The following is a 14,523-nucleotide window of genomic DNA, read 5'->3' on the forward strand; positions in this document are numbered from 1 at the left end:
TCAAGGGTCGATGCGGAAGGCCAGCAGCTTGTCTGAGTGTAGGTTGTTGAGGGTGCGCAGGTCGGGCAGACGCAGGAGCAGTTTGGGGAAGAGGGCTCCGTCCTCGGGGCGGCGGCGAGTGACGAGGGAGCGCAGGGCGCGGATGAGGCTCTCCTGGAGCTGCTCCAGGGCCCTCACATCAGCCACGCCTGAGCGGTCTGGGGAGGAACACAGAGGGGAGGAGTCAGCGCCAGTCCAAAAGTTATTTGGACTGATCACGCTCATGTGATGACTTATCCCCATAAATCTTCACGTCAGCGCAATCAGTCCAAATAACCTTTTATGTTCATGTGATAATTGTCTTGCATTAATACTCTTTTATACTTATCGTTTTACTAGTTACTACTATGGCTATGAAGGAATATATCTATATATTTTCCCCCAATATATTTTTAAGGGCATTTCTGCGTTATTGGGATAGGACAGTGTAAGGACAGACAGGAAAGGTGGGGGAGAGAGAGGGGAGGACATGCAGCACATGGCCCGGGCTGGAATCAAACCCGGGCCGCTGCAGTGTGGACTAGCCTGGTGGTACGCGCCTTAGCCCGATGAGCCACCGGGGCGGCCCAAGGAAAGATGCTCCCCTGGGGCGCCCGATGAGCCACCGGGGCGCCCCTACGAAGGAATCATTTGACTAAAAGTTACTGACTGTAAGATGCGTTGCATGACTTGACTTTAAAAAAAAAAGTGAGGCAACCCATTAGGGGTGTAACAATATATCGCGATACAGAAACGTCACAATACGTATCGTCAAGGTGAAAACAATATTGTGATATGTTTATTGTATATCAGTGAACACTGGCTACACAACGCTGGTAACAAACACGTCTTTTGTCTAAGCCCATCCATGATATTACAACAGTTAAGCTCTAAATTCACAAAGTGTATTGGAGTAGAAATGTGGATAAATGCACTATTGGTGTGAACAGCAGCGCTACTGCAATGCTTCACACCTGCCCTTAGTGTATCGTATCGTATTGTTATCGTCAACCCAATATCGTGTATCGTATCGTATCGTGAGATTAGTGTATCGTTACACCCCTACAACCCATTGACTTAGGTAAATTAAATAAAGGAACTCATTTTGTGAGAAGAATTTTCGCAGGAACACATAATAAGTTCAGTAAACTAATCTGAAATGTGTTGAAGAACAAAAAGAAGAACAAACGCAGTCAGAATGGTTAATGTCAACAACAGAGCACCAAAAATTAAGTCAGGTGAACGTATGTTTCCAAGTGAACAGTTCGTCATATTTCACAGTGTAATAAAGTCCGGTGAGTGACCCCCCCTCAGCCCCGCCCTTCTCACCTGCGGAGACCAGTACCACGGCCATGAAGAGGGCCATCTCATCAGGCTCTAGGCCCAGAGAGCACAGCTTCTCACTGAACTCAAACATGGCATCCAGCAGGGTGCCCATGCCCAGCACCCGCAGGGTGGCCAGAGGGTACGTCTGCCCGTTCAGGAAGGTCACCGTGTGCTCCTCTGCGTTGAACAGTGTGCAAAACCTCACCATCAACACCTGGGAGGGCACAGAGACGGGGAGGGGCGAAGGTCACCCGCCAGCGTGGGATTGGCAAGACTTTGCCGCAGAGAGACCCTTCTGAATGATTGTGGCGATCGTCGCACGAGTGACCAATGATAGGCGCAATTTCCAGGCAGAGTCACCGATAAAAAATAAAATGCAGATTTTGAAAATAGGTCGCCTGAAAAGGAAAAGGAAAAACTCTTTGAAGCTTTAGACGTACCTGGAAGGTGCCTGATTTGAGCAGCATGACCTGGTCGTGCTGGCTGAGCTCCTGGAACCCGGGGATGCCCTTGGCGAACTCCACCACCTCCTTGACAGCTGGGGTGAAGCACTGGGAGAAGGACTCCCACACATCATGGCTGGAGCGGTCAGCCCCGGACACTGGACATGCATTGAGGGGACAGGCCTGAGAGAGGAGGAAGGAGGGAAAGAGAGAGAGAGAGAGAGAGAGACATTATAATCATGCACTATGTACAATTCATACTTTCTTTTTCTAATAATTTTCTTTATTCTCTGATAATTTTGTTGTTTGAAAACATGCAGGGCAAGTGCGGTACAGTAACCTCACCACAGCTCTCACATAACTCACCAGCACTTTGGCTCCAGGCTCTAGTTTCCACAGACAGGACGGCTGGTTCTGGGTGGCTCCAGGAGCAGAGAAACTGTTGTAATTGGCCGAGCTGGCCATTTGGGCCACGCCCATGTTTGCCTGGCCATGATTCTGATTGGACAAAGAGGGGAAACTAAAGTGACTGTTGTCCACCGTGGGGAATGCAAGGTGGTTGTCATTGGAGGTAACTGGGCAATGGGAGGGGCCAGTGGTGGAGGCCTGGTATCCCTGGGCGGAGCTAGTGAGGGTGTGGGAGGAGACATGGGCGTAGTTGGCTTCTTGAGGGGCGGAGCTCGCCGGGAAGGGTGGCGGGTTGTTGTTGTTGTTGATGTTGACCCTCTTGGCCGCTCTGTCCTGGCCGCTGCTGACGCCGTTGACGAAGATATCGTGGTACGCTCGGGAAATGGCGCCGACGGCCTCTTTGGAGTGGCCCTCCACCGGGCTGGGCGGGCTCTCCCCGTGGGGGGCGTCGACGTCCATGGCGTGGTTCTCGTTCAGGCTGTTCACGTAGCTCTGCATCTCGTCCAGCAGCCTCTGCTTCTCCCTCTTGGGGATACGGCCGAAGCGCACAGCTGGAGGGGGAGGGGGAGGGGGGGGGTGGGAGGGGCGACACAATGAGACCGTGTTGATTAATCTACCGGCCGTCAGCGTACTGATGATGCAGCTGTTCGGGGGGCTGCAGCTGCTTGGAGACCCAGTGGATGTTCCCTTTGCTTTAGAATGATGCAGGAATGATGCATTGTGCATAGCCACCCAAACACAAAGACGTCATGTACTGTGTTTACGGGAGTAAAAGTCACGTTTTAGCTGAAATATTCATGGATCTCGAAGAGGGCCGTGTACAGGGCTGTGGTGGATGCCTATCATCATTCAAGACCTCTCCTCCCCATCCCCCTCTTACTTAGCTCTCTCTCTCTCTCTCTCTCCCCCTCTCCTCTCCTCTCCTCCCCATCGCCCTCTAACTTATCTCTCTCTCTCCCTCTCCTCTCCTCCCCATCCCCCTCTTACTTAGCTCTCTCTCTCTCCTCCCCATCCCCTTACTAAGCTCTCTCTCTCTCTCCCCCTCTCCTCTCCTCCCCATCCCCCTCTTACTTAGCTCTCTCTCTCTCTCTCTCCTCCCCATCCCCCTCTTACTAAGCTCTCTCTCTCCCCCTCTCCTCTCCTCTCCTCCCCATCCCCCTCTTACTTAGCTCTCTCTCTCTCTCCCCCCCCCTCTCCTCTCCTCCCCATCCCAGCAAGAGGTCTTCCTCCATCTCTTTCTCCCCCTCTCCTCTACTTCCCATCCCTCTTCCTCAATCTCGCCTTGTCCCCCTCTCCCCTCCATGCCTCAACCCCCTCTTCCTATCTCTATCTCTCCCCTCTCCTCCACCTGTACTCCATGCCTCATCTCTCTCTTCCTCTCTCTCTCCTCTCCACCCCCTCCTCAGAAGTATCCATCAGCTGGAGAGGATATTTTTAGCTCATCTGCTAACACACTTCTTCCTCTATCTCTCTTCTTCTGCTCCTCTCCTCCCCTCCCAGCCCCTCTCCTCCTCTCCTCTATTCCTCCCCCCCCCCTCCCCGCCCCAAAGTATCCACCAGCCGCAGAGGATATTTTTAGACCCTCTTCTAACATATGGCTCATCCCCCTCTGCCTCTGTCTATCTCTCCGCCCCTGCACACTCTCTCCCCCCCCCCCTCACTCTCTTCTTCTTGCTCTCTCTCTCTCTCTCTCTCTCTCTCTTCCAGCCTGTAAGTAGGGCAGTGGGGCGATGTGATCGTGAGGTCACTAGCAATGTGATGGAGGGAGAGAGGGAGAGAGAGAAAGAGAGGGGTGCGTTTTGAGCTCACAGGAGAGGTTGCAGAGAAGGGGGGGGGGGTGAAGAGTGATTGTGGAGTGAGCAGGGGTATTTGAGCTCACAGGAGAGGTTGCAGAGAAGGGGGGGGGGTGAGGAGTGATTGTGGAGTGAGCAGGGGTATTTGAGGTCACAAGGCTGAGTTCTATTTCAAGGGGGTCTACTTGGTCTCCTTTTCAGAGTATGATTCAAGGCTAATCCGAAATAAGCATTCAAAACAAGACACATTACATATGTAGATGATGCAGTGATCTATAAAAACATGCAGAGAATCTGCTATGTTCTGTATCTTCATTATGCAAATCACCTCCCTGAATAATATTGAATAATAATAGATCTACCTATGCCATACAGTACATGCATTTGGCTTGATGTTTTTCCCTCTGCTAAAGTTTTTCCCTCTCCTCAAGTTCAAGTTAAACATCAAGTTCATTCATTTGTAATAAAACACATTTGTAAGCCATATTTTCAATAGTTCTGTTATTACATTTGCTGGAGGATGTTTTGAATAAGCACTGCAGCTTTAAGAAGACGTTCTGGTTACATTACAGGAAGAAAGTATGCCATCATACCAACTGACTTCGATATTTGCCTATATCGTGAAGCCAGATTAACTTTACACATAGCAACCTCCTGAGAAATCAGGGCGGTGTTGTTTCATGTGGTTGTCGGCAGTTGCTGGCGGTTTTCCTGTTTTCGCAATGGGGCGGAACAGAGGAAAGGGGTTTCTAGGTTGCGGTACTCGACACTTTGCTAACCACTTTTTACGGGGTCGATATGAGTGTTTGTCCCACCTTTATCTCTCTAAGTCAGCACCCTCAATCTTCAATAACTGCTCCACCTCTGAGCAGCCAAAAACAGTTGACGGCATGCAGAAATCCCTCTAGTCCCTCTCTCTAATGTAGATCAGACGACAATTGGCGCACGGGGGGGGGGGGGGGGGGGGGTAGATTAGTAGAAACTGTACTGGGAGGGAAGAGACAAACTCAAGTAGGTCAGAATGTGCACGTATGCTATAGGCCCAATTTTGTTTCTGTTTTTCTAGGTCAACCCGACCCGTTCACCATGATGGGTGATTAATTAATATTCAGCTTGACGAGAAACAGGCGACGGGTGAAACTACTGACGAAATGCGTGACGGGGAAGGACTGTTATCCCCCCTCCCCCCCGCATGCCCCCTTTCATTGTCAGCGTATCCCTCATTAATTGCAGAGGGGATGTTATAAGGACATATACAGTACAAGGTAATTAAGTTGCCCCTGTTCCAATTTCCCAAAATAATTCCTGTGTGTGCTGCAGTTTTCCCGATGACAGATAGCTTCAGGGACTTCAAGCCTCCTGTTCTCATAAATCACTGTCTGAGAGGTAGATAGGGGGAGGGGGGGGGGGGGTTCAGGGAACATTGAGGGTACAGGGAGGGAGGCTGGAATGAGAGCACAGCAGAGAAGAGAGAGAGAGAGAGAGAGAGAGAGAGAGAGAGAGAGAGAGAGAGAGAGAGAGAGAAAGAGAGAAGGACAGGAGAAAGACAGACTGTGAAACTTACTGAGTGGGGAATCAGGCCGACGTGGGCGACTATCGTTCCTCAATGTGCCCTTTGAGGTGGCGTGACGCTGGGTATTGGGAACAAGACTGGTGCATTGCGAACGGGGCCAGAGGCTGAGCCACTACTGGCACGATGACCTAAAAATGTGTCCTGCGCCACGCTTGGCCTCGATCTCTCAGACCCGACTCCCCCGTCTCGCCAGTGTCATAGCCACCTAAGGGCGAGTCGTGGTAGTGCTTCCTGGCGATACATTCACATATTTGCTCTAGCTCGTTGAAATGTGTCGGGTGCTCTCACCGTCTCTGGACATGCCGACGGAGAGGCATTTCTTGAAGCGGCAGTGCTGGCAGCGGTTGCGGTTCATGCGCATGATCAGGCAGTTCTCGTTCTTCACGCACATCTTGTAGTGGATGTTCTGCTGGATGCTGCGACGGAAAAAACCCTGGAACACAGAGAAGACGAAGGTTTACGATCCCATTCGTCAGCAGGCTATAGGTTCTGGTGCAGCTGCCCACAGGGGACCGGGGATCTGGCGTTGGAGTCAAAGTCACGGGCTTGAGAGAGTCAGGTAGCTGGCTCTCTCCTCTGGATCGTCGACCACAGGGTTGTGGGATGGACCCTCCATAGCAGCAACAGGGAGCAATTGGACAAGGTCGGGTGTGATTGGCTACCAAATTGGGTGAAAAAGGGATGAAAAATAAATTTTAGAGATTTGTCAGCAGGCTAATCCCTTTGGAGAACACTGAAATGGGAAATTTCCTCAAAGACATGTTTGGTCCTTACCTTGCAGCCTTCGCAAGCATGAACTCCATAGTGAAACCCTGACGCGATGTCTCCACACACTTTACACAGTAGCACCATTCCACCAGTCTCTGTGTTGGCACAGACAAATACAAAAAGCATGTTTAAGTATTTTGATTTGATTAAAAACTCAGTGACTGGTCAAACACAAACGACTGTCTCAAAAGTTCAGATGAGGGTAGGACATATATCTGAGTCAAATACATAATTTTAACTTTGTTGAGTTGCACTTGATTTAACTTGGAGTTTAGAGTGGTGCAGTCTGAGGTCCCTTTGTAGGCTGAAAAGTTAACATCACTGCCATTTGGTTCGGAGTCCAAAATCTCTGGATAAACTGAATGGGATTTGCGAAAAATGCAGATAATAAGGTTGAACAGAGACTCATAGAAAGAGTGTGTTTTGTTCTAAAAGTTAAAACACATCATTGAAGATTGGTTTTGTGAATTTTAAAGCCTTTAGTTGGTTCTGAGGTCGATGTTGCTGATATGCTAAACATTTTTGAAACTGGACTACATGAGGCGAATGTCTTTCTGATGTACCGCCATTTTTACTGGGCTAGCTATAAAAATGCTGTGTTTGTTGAAACTAAATATGTCCATGGATTTTTTTTCAGCAGATGATATTTCTTCCAGATTGAGCTAGCTAAGGCAGTTTTGTGTTTATGTGTGGTATTTATTCAGTTTGGCTAGCTCAGGCTATGAAAATCATGGCGGCCATTTGATAGAACTAAGGGCTTCAAAAGTCACAAAACCCATCTCCAAGTATGTGTTTTAACTTTTAGAACACAACATACTGGGGTCTGTTAAACACACACCTTATTTTCAGCATTTTTCGCGGACTACGAACCAATATGGTGGCGATGCTAACTGAAAGCCTACAAAATGATGACATCACCTCACCACTATAGGACTGTCCCACTGGTTATATGGTATCGAGTAGATCAGACATAGTGCACCCCAAGTATTTGACAGTAAGGGATCCAGATCTGAGGTAGTGAAGTACCCACTGGTGAAGGTTCCTGTGAACCCGCATGGCCTTTTCCCAGCGATGGGGTGCTGGTAGACGTGTTGGGCAGGGGGGGCCGGGGGGGCACTGTAGACCTCGGGGAACTGGAACACCAGTTTGGAGGCCGCAGTGGTGGGAGCGGTGCAGGAGACCGCCCTCTGCTTCAGCATCCCGATCTCTGTGAAGGTGACCTCCTCTGGGGACGAAGGCTGGGAGTGGGAGGAGGGGGACTGGGTTTGGTACCCGCTGGAGGGGCTGCCTGGGCCGGGGCTGGCGCTGCCAGAGGAGCCCGCGTACAGGATGACGCCCCCTGCCGGGAGAGGAGATCGAGGGCAGACGAGGAGTCAACTCATCAGTGGTTCTGACTGTTGAGATGACTTCTGTAAAAAGGCTACCAAGATCAAGTTTGTGTTAGAAAACACACACACACATGCGGTAAGACTGATCTATTCATTATGAGTGCATTAAATATTTGGTTTGTATTGGATGTGTCATTGTTTGTATGTTGTGTGTTTTTATTTAGGATAGCCACTTATTCGTTAACTGTAATGTAATATTGCACAACCTCTGACCGGCCTCAGATAAGCTCTGACAATTTGCAGCACTGCTGCCTCATAGTGAATGTATTGGACATAATTGCACGCTCACGGGGCACCCCAGTGGCTCATCGGGTTAAGGCACGTACCATGTAAAGGCTAGTTCTTACCGCAGCGCCCCGGGTTCGAATCCGGCCCGGGCCATGTGCTGCATTGTCTCCCCCTCTCTCTCCCTCCCACCTTTCCTATCGATCTACTGTACACTGTCCTATATAATAAAGCAGAAATGCCCCTTAAATATCACACAAAAAATAAAATAATTGCACGTTCAAACGAAGAGAGGGAGAGCAAGCGCTGAGCACAATGGATTGGTAACAATCAACTCATATTGCCAAACACTTCCTGGGTCATGGTGCAACCAGCTGGAGTATGCAAGTGTTGTTGCAAATAGGCTACAATCAAAACAGAAATGTCCTGGTATATTTTGTTCAGCAAAGATTTCCCTCCGTTTCCCCCCCCTGTGCACGGCTCCTCTTCTTCTCAAATGTAATTTAGTCAGGTGTCGTGATGAGCTGAGAGACAGTCTGCTCACGTGTCCGCTCTGCTGGCACCGCGCCCAGAGACAACTCACCACATGACACCTGACCGGCGGCTCACATGGATTTGACACTACCAAGGTACCAGATCCACAGTCTTGTGTAGATATCTACAACAATCACAAGTCTGCAACGGGTTTACGGTCACAACACAAAAGGGGAGTGCCCCAAGGATGCTGCGCCATTCAGAGGTATAGAGTGTACAATGTTCCCACCATTCGCTGCCACCTGTTACCGAAAGTCAGTCACGTTGCACTAGAGAGAGAGAGGGGTGGGGGAGAAGGGGGGAGGAGGGGTAGATTGATGGAGTGACACTGAGAACAATCCAAAATGTGTCAGGAGTATAAGAAAAGACCAGTTCCCACAGTAAGATTTTGAAATATCCCCTTAGAATGCTGAAGATTTTACTAGATCCCACTGATAAGCTTGTTTAGCTAGTTTTCCACACTCTGCAGCCTGAAAGAAAACGTTTTTCTGTTTTGTTGAGATGAAAAGTGCATGCCTACTCAAAAGATGAACCCGGTGAGCCAAAGCAGAATCCCTCTGTCGTCACGGTGCCCTTTGCTGTTGCTGGTGTTGTAATCCGGCTGCCTGCATGTGCCACAGGGTGTGTTCACTCACTCCAGAGCCGAGCGGATTGAGCAACGCCAGGCCTGAACTCTCTCCACTAGAGCCTGAGACGGGTCAGGCCTCAACTCTCTCCAACGGAGACTGCATGCAGATGGCCTTGCCCAACCCTGCCTCCCCCACCCCCCCACCCCACCCACCCCCGCCCAAATTGGAAAACACCCCCTCCCCCCCCCCCCTCCCACGCCCACCAACCAGAAACACCCAACCAGAAACACATTGCATGTCCACCTGAAGAAAACTCACACGCAAGCTAGTATACTGTTTCTTAAAGGCCTTCAGGGCCAGTATGCCATGGAGCTTCTGATAATCGACACCCTTTTGTGGTGGCTGAAGGCAAAGGATTGTTGTACACATGCACTTGGGAATGGGTCTATAGAGTGCCTTTCCCATCAACACAAACCAACTCTGACTAGCTACTGGTACAAAGAGGTGATTGTGTCGAACTTTCGGGAAAATTGAAATCTGAACAGTCTTGATGTTCCCGGTCCAGAGGATAGACCCGGGTGACCTAGAGTGTAACAGCCTGGCCTGGTCACTCACTAACTCGACCCAGTTACAACTGGGGTTAGTGGAGACACTGGCATGAGCTGAAGAGTCAGCAGGGGCAGCACCCTGTTCGTGATATCAGGCTACCCATGCCGCCACTAATCTGCCAGTGAGCGAGTCATGTCACGCAGAGAAACGTGAGCACTTCACAAGCACAACAACCACCGCACCCCCCCCCCCCCCACCCCACTATCCCCCTGTCCTGCCTCTCCCCTCTGTGGTTCTCCATGACCCTGGGCTGGATGCAGTGAGCTAAAGGCTTTCATACAGAGCTGACCATGCCAGCTGTGCTCGTCTGATTGTCGTAGAGTACTTGACTCCATTATACAATACAGCTTAGTTAACTAGTCCATTTGGCAATGGCACAGTCAGATATAAGTAATATGAGAATATATTATTGGGCTGCATTAAGTTACTAAATCATATGAGTGTGGTTATGTTTTAAAACTCTAAATATCAGTTATATATTTACTAATAAGCCTATACTCATTAGTCACTGATTTTTCTAGCTAACTACTGGATTCTGGTCAGGGAAAGCAGGTCAATATCACAGCAACATGGCTCTGGCTAGAATGGCATTTAGATGCTGTCTGCCAGGCTGATACTATCTCATTCATATGCTATGTGGAGTGGAAAGGAACAGGGTTTGCAAATACTAAATAAATCATGATATATTTATTGAATGTTTTGTATGTTTTTATTTTATTCATCTCAGTTTCCATGTCTTTTGTTCAGTTTGGGAAAGTGTACTCTCATCGGCATTAACAAGAATTATATAATAGCAGTGACACCTGCCACCTCCCCGGATGGATTAATTCCAAGCCATTAGAGGGTTAGGTGTCAGTGCATCCGCACAGTATTGTAGCCCTGCACCTGCTGTATCAATTTCAGTACCCGGAGAGAAGGGCCTATAGCGGATGAGGGCGCCGTGTACAGTGACAGAAGAGTCACGTTCCGCCTCTAAAACACGGATGTGCGTGCATTCACAGCCCTGAGCTCTGCGCAGATGTTGCGGAGTCAAATCTAAGCAGAAATGACTTGTAAACTCGTGCATTTTTTGCTTTGAATAAACAATAAAAAAAATGCACACGAGGCTGGAAAACGTGACTAGAGATATGCATGAAATCGCTGACCCACTGACCAGCCTCCCCCTCTCCAGCACCGCAGGCGGTAGAAGTGTCCGTGAGAGCAGGGAACTGGGAGAGAAGCGCCTGGGAATCACGCGCGGCACGCGGCCCTGCAAGTAGATTCACACGTGACGACAATGCCGGGGGGCGCGTTCAGCGGGAAGACATTGTGCAGCACTCCCACCAGTAGTCGGAGCTAGGAACCCCGCGGGAGGCTTTACCTCTGCTGCAGTTAAACAGGATAATTAAATAGAGCAGAGGTGTATATGGAGGGTCTGACAGTGCACACACCGCGCACTCGACCCACGCACGCCATAATTAAGCCAGTAACCTATATTGAGCAATAACGCCACTGTATACATTAAAGAGCACCGTGGGCATATCCAGGACGTACAGCAGTGTGGCAAGGTTTCTGTGCCACCCACTTAGAGTAAATGGTGCCAGCACCTGGTCACCGGTACACAGCAATATGTGCTAACCACATTTTGGTGAGAGCAACTTGACACTCATGTCAAGTCAGAATTAATGTCCGTATTACAGTAACCTGTTCTCCAGACAGCCCTGTGAGGTCTAATGGTGCAGGTGGACAGGGGACTGTGGGTCTACTAATCCCTAGGTCAAGGCGGACCCTCTCACAGTATATTATGTAATCCATTCAACCACATATTATGTAATCCCTTTATTCCCTCATTGTTGTATGGGTAAGATACACCACATATTGTGTATGAGTAAGATACACCACATATTATGTAAACCTGTTTTTCCCCTCATTGGTGTACGGTGCACACATTAAGACAATGTCAATCTTCAATCTACAAGCTTCAGACCAAAAACAATCAAGGTCAGAAGTCAGTCATCTTGAGGTTAGACACCAAAAGAACCTCAAATTCAGATCGAAAACTAGGGTACTGTACATTTTCAGTGGATAGCGACATGTGTATACCTTGTCAAAAAGAGAAAAAGTGCAAATTTGCAATAGCTGCCACCACATACATGCATGTGCAGCACGCATGTGCAGCCACACCCAATTTTTGTGGACCAACCGACCAACTGACCAATTAACCAGTCAACAGAGCAAGCTGCTGCTAGTCACAGCTAAAAAGAAGAACAGGAGAGATTTGTTTATGTTCAAATGGTCACATTATTAGCATAAAGTGCTTAATTTGTAGCGCCACAAATCAATCAAATCAAATCTTTATTTGTATAGCGCATTTCATACCCAGAGGCAACACAATGCGCTTTACAGAGAACAAGGGAGGTGGGCAGACGTCCCACCCCTACATATTCCAGAGGGAAGCAAAATGAAACAGTATCACCCGGGGGCCAGATAAGTGAGCTGTAAAAAATTCTTCCCTGACCCCTCTCAACAAGGCGATCGAGCAAGCTCCTGGAGTATGTTTGTCTACCAGCTAAGAACATTTATAAAGCAATAAATAACATTAAATTACATTTTCAGAGTAAGAGAGGCTAATAACATCATAGGAGAGACATGGCAAACCCTGGTGTATGTCTGTGTGTGCGTGAAATCACACAATTTTCAACAAAACAACTGGTCCTTATCACCCTTGATGTAATACACATGCGATGCTGACTGAATCCGGTTAAGCGTTGATGAGTTCTAAACATGGATGTATTAATAGAACAGAATAGGTTCTATATATATAGCCTATAGATATGTATATGTATCCTAGAATAGAATAGGTTCTAAAGCGCTATGTTAGCATTAGCTTCCCAATTTGCCAAAATGGTAAAATTTCAAATGCCTGCCATGTCCTTGTTTTTTGAGATATCTTTTAAGGAAGTAGGCTAAGGCATTTCCTCGCCACATCATAGATAGATAGATACGGAGAGTTTGCTGATTTTTTGGCCATGTTGAAAAGATTGAATACTAACTTAATGTGTTTTGGCATGATTAGAAGATGGGCGGGACTCAGGAGGCTGTGTGACGCGCACTGCTTTATCCGGTAGCCTACTAATCTAGCCCAATGTAGCCTACATTTTGAAGATCGATTATGCATTTTTTTTCTCAAAGTCAACAACTAGTTTACGTGACTACGTGAGAGTAGCTGGTGAAACTCACTCACCAAAGGAGCGCTGAGAGTTCCTCCAAGAGGGAGCCCCTATTGGCGCAACTGTCAGTGTGTCCGCCTCACAAACGTGAGAGCTTATCATACGTGGGTTTGAATCCCCCCCTGGGCAAGTCGAGAGTAGGCTACAACGGTTGGTAGGTAAATAGATGGGACTGATTCCTGTAGCTCCACGTGAATTTGTTTTCACGCGAGAAACAGCAGCCAATCTATGACCCTGACCGACTCTAACCCATGCTCTAACCCCACGCACCGCCTCTGCCAGTCAGTCACACCAACGGTTTGTGGAGAACTCTCATTGCTTACATACACTAATGTTCCACCTTATCAAACACCCACGCCTGAAGGACCAGGGAGACAGGACAATGATTCGATGATTTTTTTTAGGCTGATAGCCTACTGGAAACCAAACACAAACAAAAACAAGACAAACCATCAAGAAAGAGAGTGCAGTATACACATATAGCCTACATTACAGTACACAGTCCAAAAAGATGCGGATACATAAATGACTGACTGGCACTAAAATCATTAGCCTAAAGAACCAATTGGTTTTAAAACTACAACAAACAGTACCCTAACCACAAAAACAACACACACACGTCAGTCGGACCTAAAGCATGCTGGTATCATTTATACTGTAGCCTATATTAGTTTGAATCATTTAAGTATTCCGATCCCTCGAGCTTGTAAATCTTTTTTTTTTTTATCCTCACCATCTTGCAACTTCACCAACTACTATAACTATAACATCTTTATCTATGCTTTGACATGGCTGATATGCACACATTTTTACAGCTAGCCGCACCAGAACAATATTACGCACAATTACGCACTCGTTACGCATAGCTTAAACCTTTCAAATAGCTGACCAACTTAGATTCAAAAAAGGTTGTCTGCACCATTCCATATCAGGTGCATATTTTGGACAACAATTGCAAATGTACAAATTGTGAACTATGGGATAAAATTATAACAACAATAACATAACAGTCGATAAGAAATGCATAGCTCTAAAGGCTACATTAGGCCTGTTGTCATTTTAATTAGGATTCTAATTTCTTCGCTAGGCTACTATCGGAATAATCAGTAGAACTTACCACCACCAGGACTGTTATCCATCGTTCTTGGGGTATCTTCTTTCTTTGAGGGAAAAGAAGTTGTCTTGATTTCAGTTCGTTATCAATGTTAACAGATTGCAGAGAATGTCTCGAGGAAAGAGGTGAGAGTGTCACAAAATACCTGTGCGTCTAACACCTGCCCCATGGAGCACGCAAGCAAAAGCGACGGTCACTGTACCAAATGACACCAAAGTGACTTCTGGTCAACTGTGTCCAATTGTGCATACACTGGTTCAGGTATACTGTGTTAGGTGAGCTGAAGGAGTTCTGCTTTCATACAATCTTAATCCGGGACTGCGCTCTGAATTTAGCACTTTCTGAGCTGAGCACGAACAGAGAACAAATGATTTTCAAAAATCCCAACAATTCCCAGACATCAGCATCACCTTGAACGAACTGCGCCGTGCGTGACATAGCCTACACACCCACTGATACACACACCCACATCAATCACGTTACAGGTGACCGTGAAAAATGTGACACGCTTTTTTATGCCCATCCTCCGGTTCTGTTGTGTCTGTT

The 14,523-nt window shown here is 47.8% G+C and overlaps 1 protein-coding gene across 1 annotated transcript; it reads right to left on the reverse strand.

The window, feature by feature from the left end:
* nr1d4a (nuclear receptor subfamily 1, group D, member 4a) lies at positions 1-14,002 on the reverse strand (the record flags this gene model as incomplete). Its single annotated transcript, XM_084462047.1, has 8 exons — positions 1-197; positions 1,348-1,558; positions 1,785-1,970; positions 2,154-2,746; positions 5,850-5,994; positions 6,336-6,424; positions 7,360-7,668; positions 13,981-14,002. 8 exons carry the CDS (start codon positions 14,000-14,002, stop codon positions 1-3), a joined length of 1,752 nt encoding a protein of 583 aa, XP_084318173.1.
* Positions 14,003-14,523: the final 521 nt, after the last annotated feature.

This window comes from Borostomias antarcticus, assembly GCF_949987555.1.
Source record: "Borostomias antarcticus genome assembly, chromosome: 3".
Taxonomy (NCBI): domain Eukaryota; kingdom Metazoa; phylum Chordata; class Actinopteri; order Stomiiformes; family Stomiidae; genus Borostomias; species Borostomias antarcticus.